General features: G+C 51.7%; 1 protein-coding gene across 1 annotated transcript in view; it reads left to right on the top strand.

Annotated features, from left to right (window-relative positions):
* Nucleotides 1-19,241, top strand: part of PRKCZ (protein kinase C zeta) — a 100,679-nt gene that overhangs the window by 56,097 nt on the left and 25,341 nt on the right. Inside the window, exon 5 of the mRNA XM_065935920.1 lies at nucleotides 14,580-14,665. Coding sequence (XP_065791992.1) covers nucleotides 14,580-14,665 — 86 coding nt within the window. The remainder of the gene's footprint in view (nucleotides 1-14,579; nucleotides 14,666-19,241) is intronic.

Here is a 19,241-nt window from a genome sequence, read left to right as displayed (position 1 = left end):
AATTCTTCAGTGCTCAGCCTTCTTTATGGTCCAATTCTCACATCCATACATCACTACTGGAAAAACTATAGCTTGGACCTTGGTCAGCAAAAGTGCTGTCTCTGGTTTTTAATACACTGTCTTTAAGTTTGTCATTGTTTCCCTTCCAAGGAGCAAGCATTTTTATTTCATGGTTGCAGTTACTGTCTGCAGTTATTTTGGAGCCCAAGAAGATAAAATCTATCATTGCTTTCACTTTTTCCCTTTCTTTTTGCCATGAAGTGATAGGACTAGAGGCCATGGTCTTAGTTTTTTTTTTTAATGTTGAGGTATATTTGCCTTAAAAAATTAATTGAGCTTTTTTTTTAGTTCTTGGGAAGATTTATGTTAAGATTAATATTATTTCTAAATTAATTACTTGAAAGAATTCACAACAAAGGTCTGTGTTCCTTTGTGGGAATGTTTTAAATTCTAGATTTAATTTTTAAAATACAGATTATTCAGATTTTGTATTTCTTCTTTTGTCATCTTTAGTAAGTTGTGTTTTTAAGGATATTTTCAAGTCTGAAAGTGAAAAGAAAAAGTGAAAGTCGTTCAGTCGTGTCCAGCTGTTTCCAACCCCTATAGATTTTCAGGTCTAAACATACTTATTGGCATAGTGTGTATCTTTATTACCTTTAGAATATCTTCACTATTTATAGACATTAAATTATTACAGATTTGTGTTCTCTCTCTCTCTTTTTTAATGTACAAGTTCTTTTTTTTCCCCCCACTCCCACCATGTTCAAGCCATCGGATGTTTTAGTTTTCTGTGGTTAACATTTTAAATTTAATTGTGTTTCACTTATTTTTTGGTTCACTACTGTGTTTCTTACTGAGGTAACTTTGGTTTATAACATTATTACAAGTTTCATGTGTATAACATTATGTTTCTACTTTGTTATATTTCTACCACAGCATGATCACCACCAAAAATTTAGTTTTCATTTGTTATCATACAGTTGATCCCCTTTACCCATTTGGAGATGTGTCTTTTTCCTTTTGTTTTCCTTCATGTATTTTGTGCTTTATTAGGTGCATACAAACCTAGGATCATTATATCTTCCTTTAAATGCGACACTTTTATCATCATGAAATTTTGCTCTTTTAGATGAAAAAGTATTATGACATTTAAGTCTCCTTTGTCTGACATCAGTACAACTATGCCTCTGTGTGTGTCTGTGTGTGTGTGTGTGTGGCAGAGTGAGGGAGACATATTGTTCATGTGGTATATTTTTTCCATCCTATACTCTCAACTTCTGTGTATCATGTTTTGGAAATGGCTCTTATAAACAGAAGTTAATTGTTGTTTTTAACCTAGCATGAAATCTGTATCTTTTAACTGAAGCATTAGTTTATTTACACTTAATGTTATTCTGGTAAATTACAATTTAAATCTATCATCTTACTGTTTATTTTGTAATTGACCAATATGTTCTTTCTTTTAGCCTTCCTTTCTTGCCTTCTTTTGGTTTAATCAAGTGTTATTTTTCCACCTCCACCCCCACCTTTTATTATATTTGCTAAGTAATACTTTTTAAAAAATATTCCAGCTACCTTAGGAATTATACAAAACATTCTTGGAATGTACCTTAAGTTATTCCTTTTACTGTTTCCAGATAATGCATGAACCTTACAATGCTTTAGTCTTATTTATCCCCTTATTGATTTTTATGCTGTTGTCTTATGTGTAAACTCTACTTATATTTTAAGCCCCACAACCACTATTAATGTTGTTTTAAATAACGTTCATTCAGATTCCCCTTCTCACGCGCCCATTTCTTCCTGAAGGACTGTGCTTACGTCCAAGACCATTTTCCTTCCTGAAGTGCTCCTTTTAGTAGTTCTCCTAACGGAGGTTTGCTGGGTTTTGGTTCGTGCAGATGTCTTTTGCCTGCCTTCATTTTTGAGGCTGTTTTCTCTGGGTGTGTTGCCCAGGGGACAGTGATGCTCTCTCTGCATGCATGGGGCTTGGTCTCTTGGCTGTGGCTGTGTTACTGTGTCTCTTGGAGACTCGCCTGACCACTCTGTTACTCCCTAGGAGGGGGGTGCTTCTCTTTCTTCTCTGGCTGCCCGAAAAATGGTCTTTGGCCAAATTTGCCAAATTATATTCAAAATTACTAAATTGCATTTAAATTTCTTGTATTTATAAATGTGAGAAAATCATATCCCATGACCTATTCTTAACTTAGTCTTCAGAGTGTGTGAACTCATGTTTCATCTGTCAGACATGATATTTATTTTACATAATTGTCCTTCTTACACACATGAGCTTCAAAATCTTGGAAGGCAGACTGTGTTTTTATAGCTTGAGTGCCTTGGTCAAGCAACTTAATCTCCTTATCCCTTAGTTTCTGTGAGTTTTAGAAAAATTTTAGGATACTTGAAACTTCATTGTAAGCGTGGGTCATGTTTAATGCGGTATTTCTGTAAAAAGCTTGAAAGTGAACATCACTCAGTCTTGTCTGACTTTCTCTAATCCCATGGACTGTAGCCCAGCAGGCTCTTCTGTCCGTGGAATTCTCCAGGCAAGAATATTGGAGTGGGTAGCCATCCCCTTCTCCAGGGGATCTTCCCAACCCAGGGATCGAACCTGGCTCTCCTGTACTGCAGGCAGATTCTTGACTGACTGAACCATCAGGGAAGTCTAGTAAAAAGCTTAGATGGATACTTTTATATAAATGCTTAATAAATATTATCAGTGATTTCAATGAAAAGAACAGCCTTCGTTCTTCTGTGTCAGCCCAGTCCTTTCAGGTGCCGCCCAGCCCCTCCCCGCTTGCCGCTACCCCCTCAGACTCCACATCCGCATCCCTGTCTTCTCACCGGGTCCCACGGGCCCTTTTGCTCTCTTCTGCACTTCCTTCCATCCTGCTTTCCCCTCTCTGTGTGCTGTAGTCTGAATCTTCTCATCTGAAAGTGAAACTCACTCATTCGTGTCCAACTCTTTGCGACCCCATGGACTATACAGTCCATGGAATTCTCCAGGCCAAAATACTGGAGTTTGTATCCTTTCCCTTCCCCAGGGGATGATCTCAAACCAGGAATCAAACTGGGGTCTCCTGCATTGCAGGTGAATTCTTTACCAGCTGAGCTACCAGGGAAGTTCTGGATCTTCTACTGTCTCTTATTTTATCTAACCTGTTCTTTTTAAATTTTTAAATTTATTTTTCTGTGCTTGGTCTTCCTTGCCTCATGGACTTTTCTCTCGTTGCGGTGGGCAGGGGCTACTCTCTAGTTGCAGTGTCCAGGCTCCTCACTGCGATGGCTTCTCTTGTTACGGAGCACAGGCTCTAGGGTGAGCAGGCTTCCATAGTTGTGGCATATGGACTCAACTAGTTTTGGCTCCCAGGCTTAGTTGCTCTGCAGCATATGGGATCTTCCTGGACCAAGGATTGAACCCACGTCTCCTGCAGTGTCAGGTGGATTCTTTACCACTGAGCCACCAGGGAAGCCCTAGCCTATTCTTAAATCTGTCTCCTGAATTATTATTTTCAGATGCTGTATTTTCACTTGGAGAATTTCTAAAATCCTAGGGTCTTTAGAATTTGACTCCTTTTTCAATAGATCCAGTTCTTGGGTAAAATTCTGTCCTTCTACCATCTTTTTCAATGTGTGTTGAATATCTGGCTCTCCTGTGAGTCCGTTTCTATTGACTGTTGGACCAAATGCTCCTGCTTTTTGGCCGGCCTGGTGGTTTCTGAATATCGGATCCTGTGTTTGCAAAGCAGCAGGAGCTCTGAGTGATGTTATTTCCTCCTGAAGGGACTTGATCTCATCCTGGCAGATGGACTGTGGATGGGTCACCTGGACTCCGCTGATGCTGGTCTGTTCCTCATTTTCCTTTAATGTCTTGTAGTAATTGTAGCTGGAAAAGTCTGGGGGGGTGACTAGGACCCCAGTCTCCATCTTTTGTCTCCCCAACACCACGAGTCAGCCAAAAATCTCGTATTGGGCTTTTTTTCCCCATTTAACAGCTGTGTAGCTTCGTTTCTTGGCCTTCTGCCCTGAACTCCACAGCGTAGGACTTGACAGATGCCTCGAAGGGAAGCCTGGATTTTAGGTTCATTTCTTCACATTCCCATTTCCTCGGGGAGTTTGCGAGAGCCCCATAGTGGGGGTCACCCCGATCCTCCAGTGAGGCTGGGGGACAGCATCAAACCAGGTGGGTCATTCTTGAGCCTCATAGAGCCAGTGGACTTGCCTTGCCAAGTGTGGGCTCCCTGGGGACCTGTCGCCGTCCAATGTTGCTTTTTTTTTTTCTCTTGCCACGCTGCATGGCTTGTGGGATCTTAGTTCCCCGACCAGGGATTGATCCTGGGCCCCAGCAGGAAGAGCACTGAGTCCTACCCACTGGACCACCAGGAAGTTCCCCCAGCATTGCATTTTGGAAACACAGCTTATCTGGTCTAACAGGTCTGAACTGGGGCTGGATGAGGGGTGGGGGTGGAGGTAGATTTCCTCAGGACAAATTATAGCTGAGTGTCACTCCTGCAATTTAGATAATTTTTAATGAGGCTGTGGATGTCAGAGTTGCTGCTGGAGTGGAGCTTCAGAGCTGTTGGATAGAGTGTTTTTCGTACAAGAGAAGCATGAATCTGTGGGGACCAGGAGCAGATTGTTTGGGACTAAATGTGACCCCCAAAGTCCTGTGCAGAAGCCCCACCCCCAAATGTGTGTGAGGCCATGAGGACTTTGGGAGGTAATAGTTGGGATTGGAGGGGGCTTGTACCCCATGAGAGGAGACCCTGGGGAGAAGCCATCGTCAGAACCCGGATCTCCAGCCCCCAGACCCTGCTGGAGGCAGCCTGTGGGTCTGTCACACGTCTAGGTGGACTGAGGTGACCCCTCAGGGAGGCTTATCTCTGCTGCCCTGAACCGCAGTTGTTTTTTTTATTTTTTTTAAATTTTAACTATAGTTGATTTACAATGTCTTGTTAGTTTCACATGTACAGCAAAGTGATTTGGTTTTACGTATATACTTTTTTTCTTTTTCTGTTTGGTTTATTATAGTGTATTAAATGCAGTTCCCCATAAACCCCAGCTTTTATCTACAGTTGATTCCCACAAGCTGCGGGCCTTCCTCTTCGCTTGGCCTCCCAGGAACCAGCCTCGTCTCCTGCTCTGACCTGCACATCTGGCTGTGACGTGGGCGTCATTTTCACTGTGGCCCAACGATCTCCCCCTCACCTTCAGAGGGCTGCATCCCCAGTCTCTGCCCATTGTTTCCCCAGGGCCATGTGGGGCTCATGTTCTCCAGCCAGAGCTGCGTCTCCGTCGGCCTGGCCCTGTGCTCCCAGCCATGGACGCAGCAGGTAACGCTGGCCCTGACAGCACAGGTGGGCTGTGAGTAGCTCCAGGACTTGTGCTGTTTTCTGAAAGTGAGTCCGTAACGGAAAGCCTCCAGATGGAGATGGGCTGGTTCAGCGTGACCTCACTGGCAATAGGTGACTCGCAAGTCTCTGTGTTCTTCCAGGAGCTCTGAGAACACACTGGTCTTGGTCAGCTGTTCCATCAAAACTGAACTCACTTCGTGACAATTTGTCTCTTTGTGATGAAACTTGTTAGAAAGTGGAACTGTTACAATACCCCACCCCCCAGAATGCCTCTTAGGTTGGCTTCCTTGTTTTTGCTTGTGCTGGGTCTTCATTGCTGTGCGGGCTTTTCTCTAGTTGTGGTGAGCAGGAGCTACTCTCTAGTTGTGATGCCTGGGCTTCTCACTGCAGTGGCTTCTCTCATGGAGTGTGGGCTCAGTTGCTCCACGGCATGTGGGATCTTCCGGGACCAGGGCTCAAATCCCTGTCCCCTGCATTGGCAGACAGATTCTTTACCACTGAACCACCAGGCAAGTCCAGGGTTGGGCTTCATAATGGTCACTAATGGTGTCGGGGGGCAGAGGGACAGATTGAGGAGCCCAGGTAGGTGGCCTGCACCTCTTGGGACCCCCGAGGCTGTGACCCTGGTCTCCACTCCCTGAGCCTCATCAAGGTCTTTTTCTTTGATGGAGCATCGGGTCCTGTGATGGCAACTGAGCTGATGGGGATGGGCCTTGGGGTCTTGGTAGCTGGGCTGCCCTGGACCCTGGTGCACGGTGCTGGCCAGGCCCTGGCTCTACACGGAGGTCACTGTCCTGGCCTCGGGAAGCAGAAGGCTTGTTCCACTGAAGCGTTTCTCTTTACAAACATCAGAACCCTTGTCCTGTGCCGGTTTCTCATCACCTTTGCGGGAGTGAACCCACTCTCAGGGCCTCTCCTCTTGTTTTTCTTCCCTTAAGGGAGACATGAAGGCCTCCTGCCTCGAGGGCCACCTTGCCCTCCTCCCCTCCCCCCCTTGGCTGCTCCGGGGCTCCCACAGCCACTCTTCTGTTGACGGAACCTAGAGTCCAGACCTTCAGCTGTTGTGTCCTCACAGGCACGACTCAGATGTCCATCTTGGCCACTGGGTGGGGGGAGTGTCCAGCGGGTAAACTCTAGGGACATGTCTCTGCCCCACTGCTCGGCACACAGGGTGTTGCATTGGGTGGGGCCCTTTCACCTCTTCTCTCTGCTGCACACAAGGCCCCAGGAGACAGGACACGGTCTAGCCCCAGGCTTCCCAGGGGAGGTTCCGTAGTGCACCCTCCAGTGCTGCTGGCCTTGCTGCTGGCAGGTGCTCCACAGACCTCCGGGCCCACGGCTGATGGAGGTTGTCCCCACAGCATGTGTCCAGAGGTGGCGGCATGAGGTGGGTCCAGCCGAGCCCAGCCCCAGTCAGTCCATCTTCCCATGGCTATTGCAGGACTGACCTGCCTTGTCCACGGAGCCAGCCATGCCGGGCCCTGTGTCTCTGCTCCTCTGGCCAGCAGGGGTGGCCAACCTGGGGGAGGGAGGAAGCCTGCAGCCTGATTGGGTGGTTTTGGTCACGTGATGGCCCCGAGCCACTCACATGCCAGGGTTGTCCTTCTTGGGTTGTGGTAGACCCAGGTGAGATCAGCTCCCTGCCAGCAATGTCAAGGCTTAGGAACCACGTCAGGACCATGTGAGGAGGACCAGGCTTTGTGGGAGCCAGCCTGCTGAGGGGACCAAACTGCTACCATCCCCACGTGGCTGACTTCCTGCCATAGCAGCTCCGAGACCCTTCCCAGTCTGCATCTGTGCCCTTGCGCCCCTTCACTCACCTCTCAGGGCAGCGGGACACAGTTCAGAGTGAGAAGCAGGAATCCATATAAGAGAGGACCCTGGAGGAGTGCCCCCCCCATCAGCCCAGCCACGTCCTGCTCACTGCTGCCCTACCCCCGTCATGACCTGCAGGGCTGCAAGGGGACATGGGTCTGGGTCGTATGGCTCTAGGGGCAGTGTCAGGTCCCTCCTGAGACAGGTCACCTGGTGTGCCTAGCAGTGGGCGGCCAGATCCATGGTCAGGTGACAGCAGCCCTTGGGGGAGGGCCCACAAGCTGTATGGCTCCATGGGCTTCGTGGGGCTTGTGTCCACTCTCACTGTGTCCCTCAGGGATGTCCAGCCTGTGCGGCCACCAGGTTTCACAGCAGCTCCAGACATGTCCCCCAGTTCAGGCCAGCATCCCACCTAAATCTCAGACTTCTTTTTTTCGGATGGTCGCATGCAGTCTGTGGTAGGAGGGTTTTGGTGGAACATGTGGTTGGTGAGGACAGGGCAACCCGAGTGAATGCCCTGCTGCCTGGGGCCTGAATCCCGGGGGACACGGCTCCCCCGCGGAAAGCCAGGCCTGGAGGCAGCAGCACTGCTCTGCCAAGGACCCCAGCCCCAGCCCCAGCCCAGCCCCACGGCTGCGGGTACCTCCCAGCTCCCTGGCCTTGCCTTGGGCTGGTCACCAGCCTAGAACTGCCAGGGAGGCATTCAGCTGACAAAGTGCCCTGCTGCAGGTGCGTTCCTGCTGTAGTTCTGAGTCTACGGGACTGTCTGGGGGCTGTGCTGGCTGGGCCAGTCACCTGGGTGGTGGGTCCATGTCTAGCAAAAAGCCAGAGAGGCCTCTGAGAGCATCATGACCTGCCCTGCAAGTTCAGCACTCCTTATGCCCTCCCCCAATCTGGGGGCTGCCTGGTTTGTTTCGACGTCTGTTGCTCTAAGCTCCCTTTTTAAAGTGTATTTTTTTCACCTTGTCAGAGCCCTCATGATGCTAGATTGCCATAGAAACAGAGCTCATTAAAGTTCCCTGCAGCCACCCTAATTATAGAATTCTAAAGACAAGCAGCGAGCTTCTCTGGGGGTGTCGCTGAAGCTGAGCGAAGGTACCAGAGTGGCCGAGCACAGGGGCCATGAGGACTGCAGTTGTCCCCACTCTGCACTCAGATTGCAGGCACCCTGGAGATGACTGGATGCTCCCAAGTTGGACTGTGGCTTTGAGCAGCTCCAACTCTGAACTCAGCTGTGACACAGTGACTAAGGTGGAGCCTCCTGCTCCTCTGGGTGGAGCAGCCACGGGGTCAGCTGGGGTCACCCACCAGGGCCGCTTCTTGTGGAGGTCTTGCCAGCTACCCCCACCCACCCCTGGCTGGTTTTCAGGACTGTTTACCACTGAGAGCAGCTGCTCGGGAAGGTGGACAAGCAGGGCCCGCGGCGGGGGCGGGGGGAGGGGCAGGTCATCCCCCATGTGCCCGGCCCTCAAGCGCTCTGCACACCTGCCCTTCTCCTTTTCCCGTTGTGTAGGGTGGGTCAGGATTCACACACATGTGTGCTCTGGGCACACATGTGTGCCCTTGTCCGTTTCCTGTTGGGTGAGTTGACACACAAGTGTGCACAACACACACGTGTGCCCTGCTCCATTTCCTGTTGTGTGGGGTGAGTCAGGATCTGCACAGACATGTGTTCTGCACATATCCTGTTGTGTGAGGTGAGTTAGGATCTGAATGTGTTTCCGTTCTTCGCTTTCTGCCATTAGAGTGGTTCAGTTCAGTCGCTCAGTCATGTCCAACTCTTTGTGACCCCATGGACTGCAGCACGCCAGGCTTCCCTGTCCATCACCAACTCTTGGAGCCTGCTCAAAATCATGTCCATCGAGTCGGTAATGCCATCCAACCATCTCATGCTCTGTTGTCCCCTTCCCCTTCCTTCAATCTTTCCCAGCATCAGGGCCTTTTCAGATGAGTCAGTTCTTTGTATCAGGTGGCCAAAGTATTGGAGATTCAGCTTAGAGTATATCATCCACATATCTGAGGTTGTTGATATGCGGATGTTGTTGAGGCTGTTGATGTTTCTCCCTCCTATCTTGATTCTGCTTGTAATTCATCCAGCCTGGCATTTCTCACATGTGGTCAGCGTATAGGTTAAACAAGCAGGGTGACAGCAGACAGCCCTGTCATACTCCTTTTTCGACCTTGAACCAATCAGTTGTTCCATACAGGGTTCTAACTGTTGCTTCTGGACCCACATCCAGGTTTCTCAGAAGACAGGTAAGATGGTCTTGGTATTCCCATCTCTCTAAGGGCTTTCCACAGTTTGTCATGATCCACACAAAGGCTTTAGCATAGTTAATGAAATAGAGATAGATGTTTTTCTCAAATTCCCTGGCTTTCTCTATAATCCAGCAAATGTTGGCAATTTGATCTCTATATCCTCTTCCTTTTCGAAACCCTGCCTGGACATCTGGAGTTCTTGGTTCGCATAATGCTGAAGCATGGCATGCAAGATTTTAAGCGTGACCTTACTAGCACAGGAGATGAGTGCAATTGTCTGATGATTAACACATTCTTTAGTACTATCCTTCTTGGGAATTGGGATGAGGATTGACCTTTTCCAGTCCTGTGGCCACTTCTGGGTCTTCCAGATTTGCTGACATAATGAATGCAAAACCTTGACAGCATCATCCTTTAGGGATCTGAATAGTTTTGCTGGAATTTCATCACATCCACTAGCTTTATTAACAGCAGTGCTTCTTAAGGCCCACTTGACTTGGCACTCCAGAATGTAAGTGTGAAGTGGGGACTTTCCTAGCAGTCCATTGGTTAAGACTGCCTTCCAGTGCAGGGGGCACAGGTTTGATCCCACATGCCATGCAGTGTCCCTCCCCCCTCCAAAAAAAAATGGTATGGGATTCCCTGTGGTCCCTCATGGTTCCTTATTAGTCCACGGGGCACTGCTTTCCAGGTGGCAGTGTGGGTGTGGGTTGGACACCTAGGGGCTCCTGTGTCTCTGCTGGGATTGGGGCCAGGGTCTGCCCTGCTGGGGCTCTGACATCTCCCCATCCCTGCCAGGAGAGTCGTTATTGTAAGGAGCCTGCTCACAAGGTCATGGAGGACGCAAGTCAGGCCTGCAGGCTGGAGATGTGGGAGGACCTGCTGCCGTGGTCCAGGTCCAAAGCTGTCTGCCGCAGTATCCCTCTCGCTGGGGGAAGGCGGCCTTTCTGTCTGTTCAGGCTGTCATCACGACAGAGGATGAGACAGTTGAATGGCATCACTAACTCAATAGACATGAATCTGAGCAAATGCCAAGAGATAGTGAGGGACAGGAAAGCCTGGCATGCTGTAGTCCATGAGATCACAAAGAGTCAGACATGGCTGAGCGACTGAACAAAGCCGTCACCTGATCAGATGAAGCCCACCCGTGGGGGGCAATCTGCTCCACTCCAAGGCCATTGATTTAAATGTTCATCTCGTCTGGAAGCACACTCATAGAAACATCCAAGAGATTTTGACCACAAATCTGGGCACTGTGGTCCACCTAGCTGACACATGAAATGAACCATCACATCCCCACCCCCCACTGCCAAGAGGTGCCTCCTGAATCCACACTCAGTCTCCTGCTAAAGACAACAGCACAGTCACAGCTCTGTCCGACATGTGTCTGTCCTGCATGTGCTGGACATACACTGACCCCTCCCCCAGGAGGGCTGGTTGTCTTCTGGGGCTTGGAGGATGCCACTTTCCTCCCATCTGCTCAGCACTTCCTCCCTGCTTCTCTCTGAACTTATACACCTGCAACCTCTGCCACCTGGGAGCCGTGTTGCATCTGTCCTGTGGCTCCCCGAACCCACCCCTCTGGCCAGTGTCCTCCCACGATGTGGAGCATGTGTCTGCAGGCACTGCTCCCCACTGGTCAGGGCACAAGCAGCAGCGGCATGGACATGGTTCCTGCAGTGGGCTCACAGCAACAGCTGGAGCCTCTGTGCAGAGACAACTCAGTGTTTCTACTAGGATCTGAGATTCGTTTATAACCATGTCGTTGTTGCCACCTCTGGCCCCTCCCTGTGTTTTTTACAGTTCCTATTGTATATTGTTTACTACAGCCTTTGAGGCACCCCAAGAACATGGGAATCACACGTGTTATGAAACATACAGTGGAGTGGACATGCACACCCTTAGCAGCCAACCTGCCCAGCACTGACGCACTGTCCCAGTCTTCCACTTACTAGGATGATGTCCCTTTATGACCATGCATCCTGAAACATCACACTGTCCATTTTCTTGATTTTTAGTTTGATCCTGTGGACTGTAGACCTCCAGGCTCCTCTGTCCATGGTATTCTCCAGGCAAGAAAATTGGAGTGGGTTGCCATTCCCTTCTCCATAGGATCTTCCCGACCCAGGGGTTGAACCCAAGTCTCCTGAATCGTGTGCAGAATCTTTACTGTCTGAGCCACCGGGCAAGCCCTTTTAGTTTGATAACAGGCATCGTTTTACAGAGCCCATTTCATATACATCAGTCTGTCATTTTATAATTAAAAATTTTTTTTTGTTTATTTGTTTACCTTTGGCTGTGCTGGGTCTTTGTTGCTGCACAGGCTTTTCCCTGGTTGTGGTGAGCGGGGTCTACTCTCTAGTTGTGGTGCACAGGCTTCTCATTGCAGTGGCTTCTCTTGTTGTGGAGCACAGACTCTGGGGCACTCGGGCTTCAGTAGTTGTGGCTCCTGGGCTCTAGAGCAAGGCTCAGTAGTTGTAGCATACAGGCTTAGCTGCTCCACGGCATGTGGGGGTCTTCCTGGATCAGGGATCAAACCCGTGTCTCTTGCATTGGCAGGTGGATTCTTTACCATTGAGCCACTAGGGAAGCCCCTGTGATTTTATACTGATTTTTTTAATTTGGTTTTGGAAGATGCGTTTGTGTGGCCGAAGGTGGCTCAAGCTGGGTTATGACTGAGAGTCCTCCCAGACAGCCTTGCCCAGGTCACCTGTCCTCTTGGACCTGGGTGGCCACAGACATCCTCCGATGGCCGTGAGCCCACATATGAGGCCTGTCAGGTGCTGGTCTAGGAGCAGTGTGACTGCTGTGTCCCGGGGAAGCACACGTGCCCTCGACCATTGATTCTGGCCATGGTTAAGCTCCCCCAGAAGGATAGGCGACTTCAGTTTACTCTGATCCTTGATAGTATTTGACGTCATGGGAGACTCGTCTTCTGTTCCTGTTTCCGTTTTTCCTCATTGACTTGTGGGCATGCCTCCCGTATCCTGAATCATTAGCCCATGTGGCATGGCTGATAATGAGACGGGGGTTTGTCTGGCCTCACGTGGCCTTAGGGTGAACGTGCGTCCTCTCCTCCTTTTGTTTTCAGGGTTTTCCCCACCTTCAATTAAGATCGTCCACGTTTCCTTCTAAGACTTGTCATTTTGCCCCTAGTTTCAGTCCTTATCTTTTTTTAGATGAATGTATTTGTGTGGTGGCACCAGGTCTTGGTTGTGGCATGTGGGATCTAGTCCCCTGACCAGGACTTGAACTTGAGCCCCTGCATTCGGAGCACAGAGTCTTAGCCACTGGACCACCAGGGAAGTCCCTCAGTCCTTATGTACTGAGGGGATGATTTGTGTGTGGAATGAAGCAGGCGTCTGGTCTGCTTGAGCCACTGTCACAATACACTGGATGCAGCAGAGACCACAAGACCTCACTTCTCAGAATCTGGGGGTGGACGGCTGAGCTCCGGGTGCCAGAAGGGTCGGGGCCTGGTGAGCACCCTCTTCGTGGCTTATAGACACTGCCCCAGCTGGGTCTCCGTGCAGTGGAGACAGAGGTCGGGTGTCTCCTCCTCCTCTTATGAGGGTACTGATCCCATCGGGGGCCCCACGCAGGAGCCCCGCTCCCCAATACAGCCATGCATGGGGCTGGGGAGAGGGGCTGGAGGGGGCGGTCAGGGCTTCCACGTGTAATCAGGAAAGATACAACAGCGGGGTCCCGGCTTCTCTCACTGTGGACAACGGGACATCGCCCGTGTTCCCTCGGTCCTGCTCAACACATAAGAGTCCCGAAGGACTCTGTTCTGTCCCCTCGCCTAGCTTTCCGGTCTGCTGGGGGCTCCCTTGGACTCTGCTTGGACATCTTTGAGTTCCTTATTTCAGGTGGCTTTACCGAAATGTGAAGGGTGTCCTATGAATGCATTTTCAGGCTTTTGTGCTGTGTGTGTGCTGAACACTGGAAGGAGCCAGAGCCTTGTGCCACCAAGTCCCTGCCTGACAACCCGGCTCCCTCTGCGTCTCGGGGTCTGTCACTCGGTGCCTTACCCCACCACGTGCAGGGACGGCTGGGGCTGCTAAATGCCACACACAGGGCAGTCAGCCCTGTGGACATCAGCGGGACCTGCCGGGGGCCAGACTTCCCCTAGCTCTGGCTGGGAGGGCCACGCCCTGTGATCAGGCAGGGGTCCTGGGGCATCAGCAGGAACCCCTTGGAGCCCAGGGCAATATAGGCAGGGGAGCCCCATTCTGTCTGCATGTTGGCGTCTTGGCTTCCCCCTGCACCTCTCATTTAATGGGAGGGGAGCCGGTTTTGCAGTCACTGTGACCAGGTTTCACAGGTTCCAGCCAGAGCTGGTCATTTGCTTGTTTTAAAAACACTCCGTTACAGTTTCCACTTCTGTATGTTCCTGGCAGCTCCCTGACTCTCATGAAAGTCGCCTTCACTCAGAGCTCTGTAAAAGCACAAAGCTTCCCGTTGTAGCCCAAGTATTTTGTTTTCACATACTTTCAAAGCGTTGGGAAGGAGCAAAGTTGGAAATGTTTTTGAGGAGGAATGAAACCGCCCGCCCTTGTCATATGTGTAGCTCGGCGTGTTTCATGAGCCGCTGCTTCCACACAAGTCTGGTGCAGGTTGAGAACGTGGTGTTTTTGGTGACTTTCAACTCAGCATTAAGTGTGCGGTTGGTTTTGCTTTGTTTCTGCCCCTAGGTTTGTTCTTGAAGGGGAGCCAGGGGAGGGGGGCAGTGCTGGCTGGACGCCTGCCTCGGGCTGACGGTGGATTTCCCAGCGGCCAGGGTCCCTCCCCGGACAATTGGGCGTAAAGGTCCGGAGAGCCCTTAGCTCCCTTGGAGCCCGCCCCCATGTGGAATGGGACCTGGTTTTCACGCCCAGAGGGAAGGGAATGGACAGGAAGCCCATGGGGGGTACACAGGCCCCAGTGGCCTCACAGCCTGATCCCCTGCAGACAGCCGTCCTTGTGGTCGTCTGGGGCACCGTTTCCCCACCCGGCAGTGTGGAACAGCTACGAGGGTGCTGGCGTCTCAGTTCCGCGGCCACTGCCTCAGGCCACCTGAACTGGCGGCCTGTCCCCACTGCCCCCCATGTGGTAGAGCTGGGCTCGCAGGCCCAGGGCCGTTTCTTTACGCTCTTCTCCTGTTCTTTCCAGAATCCATCTACCGCCGTGGAGCCAGAAGATGGCGGAAGCTGTACCGCGCCAACGGCCACCTCTTCCAGGCCAAGCGCTTTAACAGGGTGAGTGCCCCCCGGGAGGAGATGCCAGGCTTTGCTCTACACTCAGCCCTGGATGACCACAAGCCCTTCACAAGCTCCCTGAGCCGGCAAGGCGCCAGCTCAGGTCTTTTCTGACAAACGTGACCTGTGTGTCCCTGTCGCATGACCCCCGTCCAGGTACCGTGTCCCGTCATGTGACCCTAGTCCTGGCACTAGGACTCCATGGGCATTCAGAAGGGACCCTGGATTTGTCCCGTAACCAGGATGCATGTGTTACCGCGCAGTGTCCCCTGCTGGTTGCAAGGGTGTCCTGTGAAGCCCAGGGCCCGATAACGGCCCTCCATCCCTTGGCCCCGCTGCCCAGCTCACTCCGAAGGCTTTATAGCTATACATATGGTGTTTCTCCTCATGCTGCCCTGTGTCCCGTAGACCACGGGGCTTATGTGGCTTTGTCAGTGTCCTGTTGCCACGTGGAAAAGGAGGTGCCTGCAGAGGCCCCGTGGCTGAAGACTGCCTGCCCCAGGGCTGCCCACATAGAACGCCACAGACTAGGCACTTAGCAGGTCAGTCTGGTGTCTGAAGTCCAAAACAAGGACTGCTCTCAGGGCCGGCTGCTCTCAGGGAGAGTCCTTCCTGCCTCTGTGTAGCTTCTAGGGTCGCTGGCATCCTCAGAAGCCCTGGGCTGGGAGTATAGCCCTCCAGTCTCTGCCACCTCCTGTCTCTGCACCCCACCCCCACACCCCCAACTCCTCCCCCCTGGGACACCATTCATGACAAGGACCCAGTCATTTCTGGGTGGACATGAGTTTGGGGGACACCACTGAGTCCCATACAGCAGCCAAGCACCTGCTGACCTGGGGCCTCACGCATGCGGGGTACCCTGCCCTGAAGGCTGGCCCCTGCACCTGGCACACAGTAGGCACACACACAGCGTGGCAGTTTGTCCTTCCCTGTAATGGATGATTGGAGGAAAGGGCGCCCTGAGGGCTGTGTCAGGAGCGAGGGAGGAATGAAGCATGTCTGTTGGGAAGGAGGGGGCCCTGGGGCCTCTGACAACGACAAGAGGACACGCGATCCTTGGGGCATCAGATACTGTGGGGAAGCTGGGCATTACCACGCGTGGACAGAGGGCGGGGGCTGCAGGGATGACGGGCCACCTGATGGGTGTGGACGTGAGACTGCGGTGAACCACCCAGACAGACAAGATGAAACCTGGAGAAACCGAAACTTCCAGCCCCGACGACATGAGGTACCACTGCCTGCCCTCCCATGTTTATTTAAGAAACAGATGACCGACCAGCCTGTGGCCAGTCAGCTTCTCTCCTGTGCCTCTGGGCACCAGCTCGGTTCTGGCCAGAAATGGTCTCAGGCAGATGGGCCAGGCCACCCTGAAGGACCTCAGGACGCCCTTCTTGACAGTGACTCACTGGCCCACGATGAAGCCCACCCACTTGGCAAGGCTGCTCGGAGGGGCCTGGTCTCTCCTGCCTACAGGTTCTAGGAGGAAAACGCATTTCTCTGTTCATCGGATGCAGAACCTGGCACTCTTCCTGCCACCCCCTCCCCAAAATTGTGGGCAAGGCTTTTCCTCTCTAAGGAAGAGCAGGAATTTGGGGTGAGGGTACCCATTCTAGCCCTCTCCCATCTGCTCTCCCCCCGAGGACCAACAAGCTTTTAACAAACACCATGAGGCCAAGGAGGGAGCCAACCCTGATACCTGCAGCCTTTCAGCAGCTGGCTGTTCACAGGTGGGGAAGTGGGCGTGTCGCTATTCGTCCCAGGCTGGTTTCCCACCTGGGGTCCCCAGACTGCATGTCTGGAGGCCACACCATCCACCTATGATCGCTGGGCAGTCACTCCACATGTCTCAGGAGCTGCACGCCTGGCTCTGCCGGGTCAGCAGGCCTCACAGGGACTAGCCGACGAAGGAGGTCATGTCTCTCCATCTTTGCTGGTGACCTAAGGACGAAAGTAAGGGCTGTCTCACTCCCGGGCCAGAGCTCCCTTCACTGGACACAGCTGATCTTCTCGAGCAGAGAGAGGGGCTCAACCAAGGTCTTGCAGAGAGAGGAGAGTGGGGCAACGTCCTCCCCAGAACAGGAAGCACGAGGGGGCCGACGGGGATCCCAGTCTGTGGGATGGAACTGATGGTCAGAGCCTGGCCCTGGGACCCAGGATGCGAGTGTTACCTGTAAGGGTGGAGGGTCATCCAGTCCATCCCAGGGAGATACTGGTTGAGTATGGGTCAGCAGGGAGGGGCTGTCCAGGGCTGGGTTTACGGCTGAGTGAGTTGGGGTGGATCATCAGGGAAGGTGTTCACTGGCGTGGCCCGGTTTGGGACTGAGATCCCACAAGCCATGCAGTGCCACACACACACACACACACAGAATCAAAACCTAGAAGCGCTGCGGGGCTCTAGGGAAACCTGGCAGTGGGGAGCAGGGGGAGTGGGTCTTCAGACTCAGCCATAGGCACTTGCCAGCTGTCTGCAGCCACCAAACCTTGAACACGAAACACGCAGGGAAGATGTTTGTAGTGAAACCTGGAATAAGAGATCGAGACAGTATGTGTGTTTAGTACCAAAGAGTTCTGGCCTTTTGCTAAATGCCCAAATCAGAAGTCGGGCAAGGGTGTGAGTGGTCAGGTAGAACACGAGTGGTCGCTGCACATGAATTCAGGCACCCTTACCTTGTTGGTGACCAGAGAAACGCAGGACATTCAGAGCTGCCAGTGCCCCAGGCTGCTGTTTACACAGTGACAGTCCTCGTACTTCCGGGGGTGCAGACCCAGACCCCTGCTTTCTGGAAAGCAGTTGGGGAAAAGCTCAGTGGCTCTACGGTGCCCTGTCCTGCTGTTGCTGCAGTGAGTCCATCCTAGAGGAGTGGCCACATCACTGTCATAGGCGGGCAGCATCTGAGCACCCTCCCTGTGCTGTGAGAACCCCTGCCCTTAACCCCCCATTGAGCCTCGGCACTGTATATGCCCCCTTCCCATCCTGGGGCAACTGGAGGGGCCTCTGCTAGTGGCACATGGGCCACCTGTGCTGCAGGACTGGCTGGGTGAATGGTTCAGGAACTGCAGCCTTTATTATGAGCAGAGAGTCCTGCGGGGAGGGACAGTATGGATTGAGAGGCAGGCGGGGAGACCCGGGTGAAGACACCAGACGGGCTGGCAAGGCTGATCGAGGATTTCTCCTAGGCTTTTCGAGCTGAGGACACCTCCCCTGCAAAGGGCCAGAGAGTAAATGTTTCAGGCTTTGTGGGCCATGCAGTCCCTGTCACAACTGCACAACTCTGCGGTCAGTGTGACCACATAAGAGCAGCCCCAGAGGTTGATGACTGAAAACGTGGCCAGCCAAGCAGCATGTGAGACAGACTGAAAAATACTTTCACCCATTAGTCTGTTAATTCATGTGATTTTCTGAGAGATGAAGCTTTATTTTTTTTTTGTTATTATTTTTATTATTTAATTAATCAATTATTTTTTTATATTTTATATTTATTTTTATTTATTATTACTACTCCCTTTCGGCTATGCCACACAGCTTGCGGGATCTTGGTTCCCTGACCAGAGATTGAACCTGCGTCTGCTGCATTGCAAGACAGATTCTTAGACTGCCAGGAAAGTCCCCAAGGACGTAAATTTTTTTAATGGTTCCATGAATGCTGATGAACAGGGCTGGAAACAGGGGTGAAAGCACTCTCGGACTTGACACTCCCTCCTTGGATCCTGGATTTGCTCATGAGCAGTCACCCTTCTGGGTGGAGGCACCAGTGCCAGTATTAAGCTGGACTGGCCAGAGTCAGAGCTCTCAGGAGGGGTGACCCTGTGGCTGACCTCCCATCTGGCCTTCACGGCCATCCACTGTCTCTTGGACCATTCCCAGAGGGAGCGCCGTCACCCGTGTTTGCCTCCTTGGGGCGGGACAATTTGAGCAGTGTGGGGGACTGGGATACATGCTTCTTTTCCTAAAGTAAGCAGTGGGGTGTGTGTGTGTGTGCGTGCACACATGTGCGCACATGCATGGACTTGTCTTCAGCAGAGCTTTACTGGGCCCCCACTGTGTGCTGGGTACCATCCCAGGTGCTGTGGCTGTGACTGAGATGTACATGCTCTGTGTGGGGGAGAGGCTCCTTCTTGGGGGGAAATGAGCTCCTTGTGCCCACTGGCTGCCAGTAGCTGGTCCTGCACCCTTGGCTCACTCTTGGGGAAGATTCGCTCTGGTCAGCCGCCGGTACAGTGCATCCTTTCTGCTCTCCAGGAGTAATTTGAAACTTTCTCGAAGGAAAGAAATTTGTTAAACATGGCAAAAGAGGGTAAAACATGTAAATGAGATATGGCTGGAACAGAAGTAAGCGGGAGACTGCCAACATACAGACACCACGTAACCAAGAAGACGACTTGGGCTCCAAGTGGTGGGCGGGTGACCCCACTTCTGGACACACTCATCTTTGCATTTTGGGACTTCCAAAATCACAAAAAGCTCACCAAACGAGCCAGTCGTGATCATGAGTTTCAAGTGTTTATAACCAAGAGGAACAAAGATTGACTACTTAAAATCTTTTTAAAATGCTGAGAAAAATACAAGGGTGGACTA

Source organism: Muntiacus reevesi, chromosome 5 (assembly GCF_963930625.1).
Source record: "Muntiacus reevesi chromosome 5, mMunRee1.1, whole genome shotgun sequence".
NCBI lineage: Eukaryota > Metazoa > Chordata > Mammalia > Artiodactyla > Cervidae > Muntiacus > Muntiacus reevesi.
This window is presented reverse-complemented; position numbering and strand designations above follow the sequence as displayed.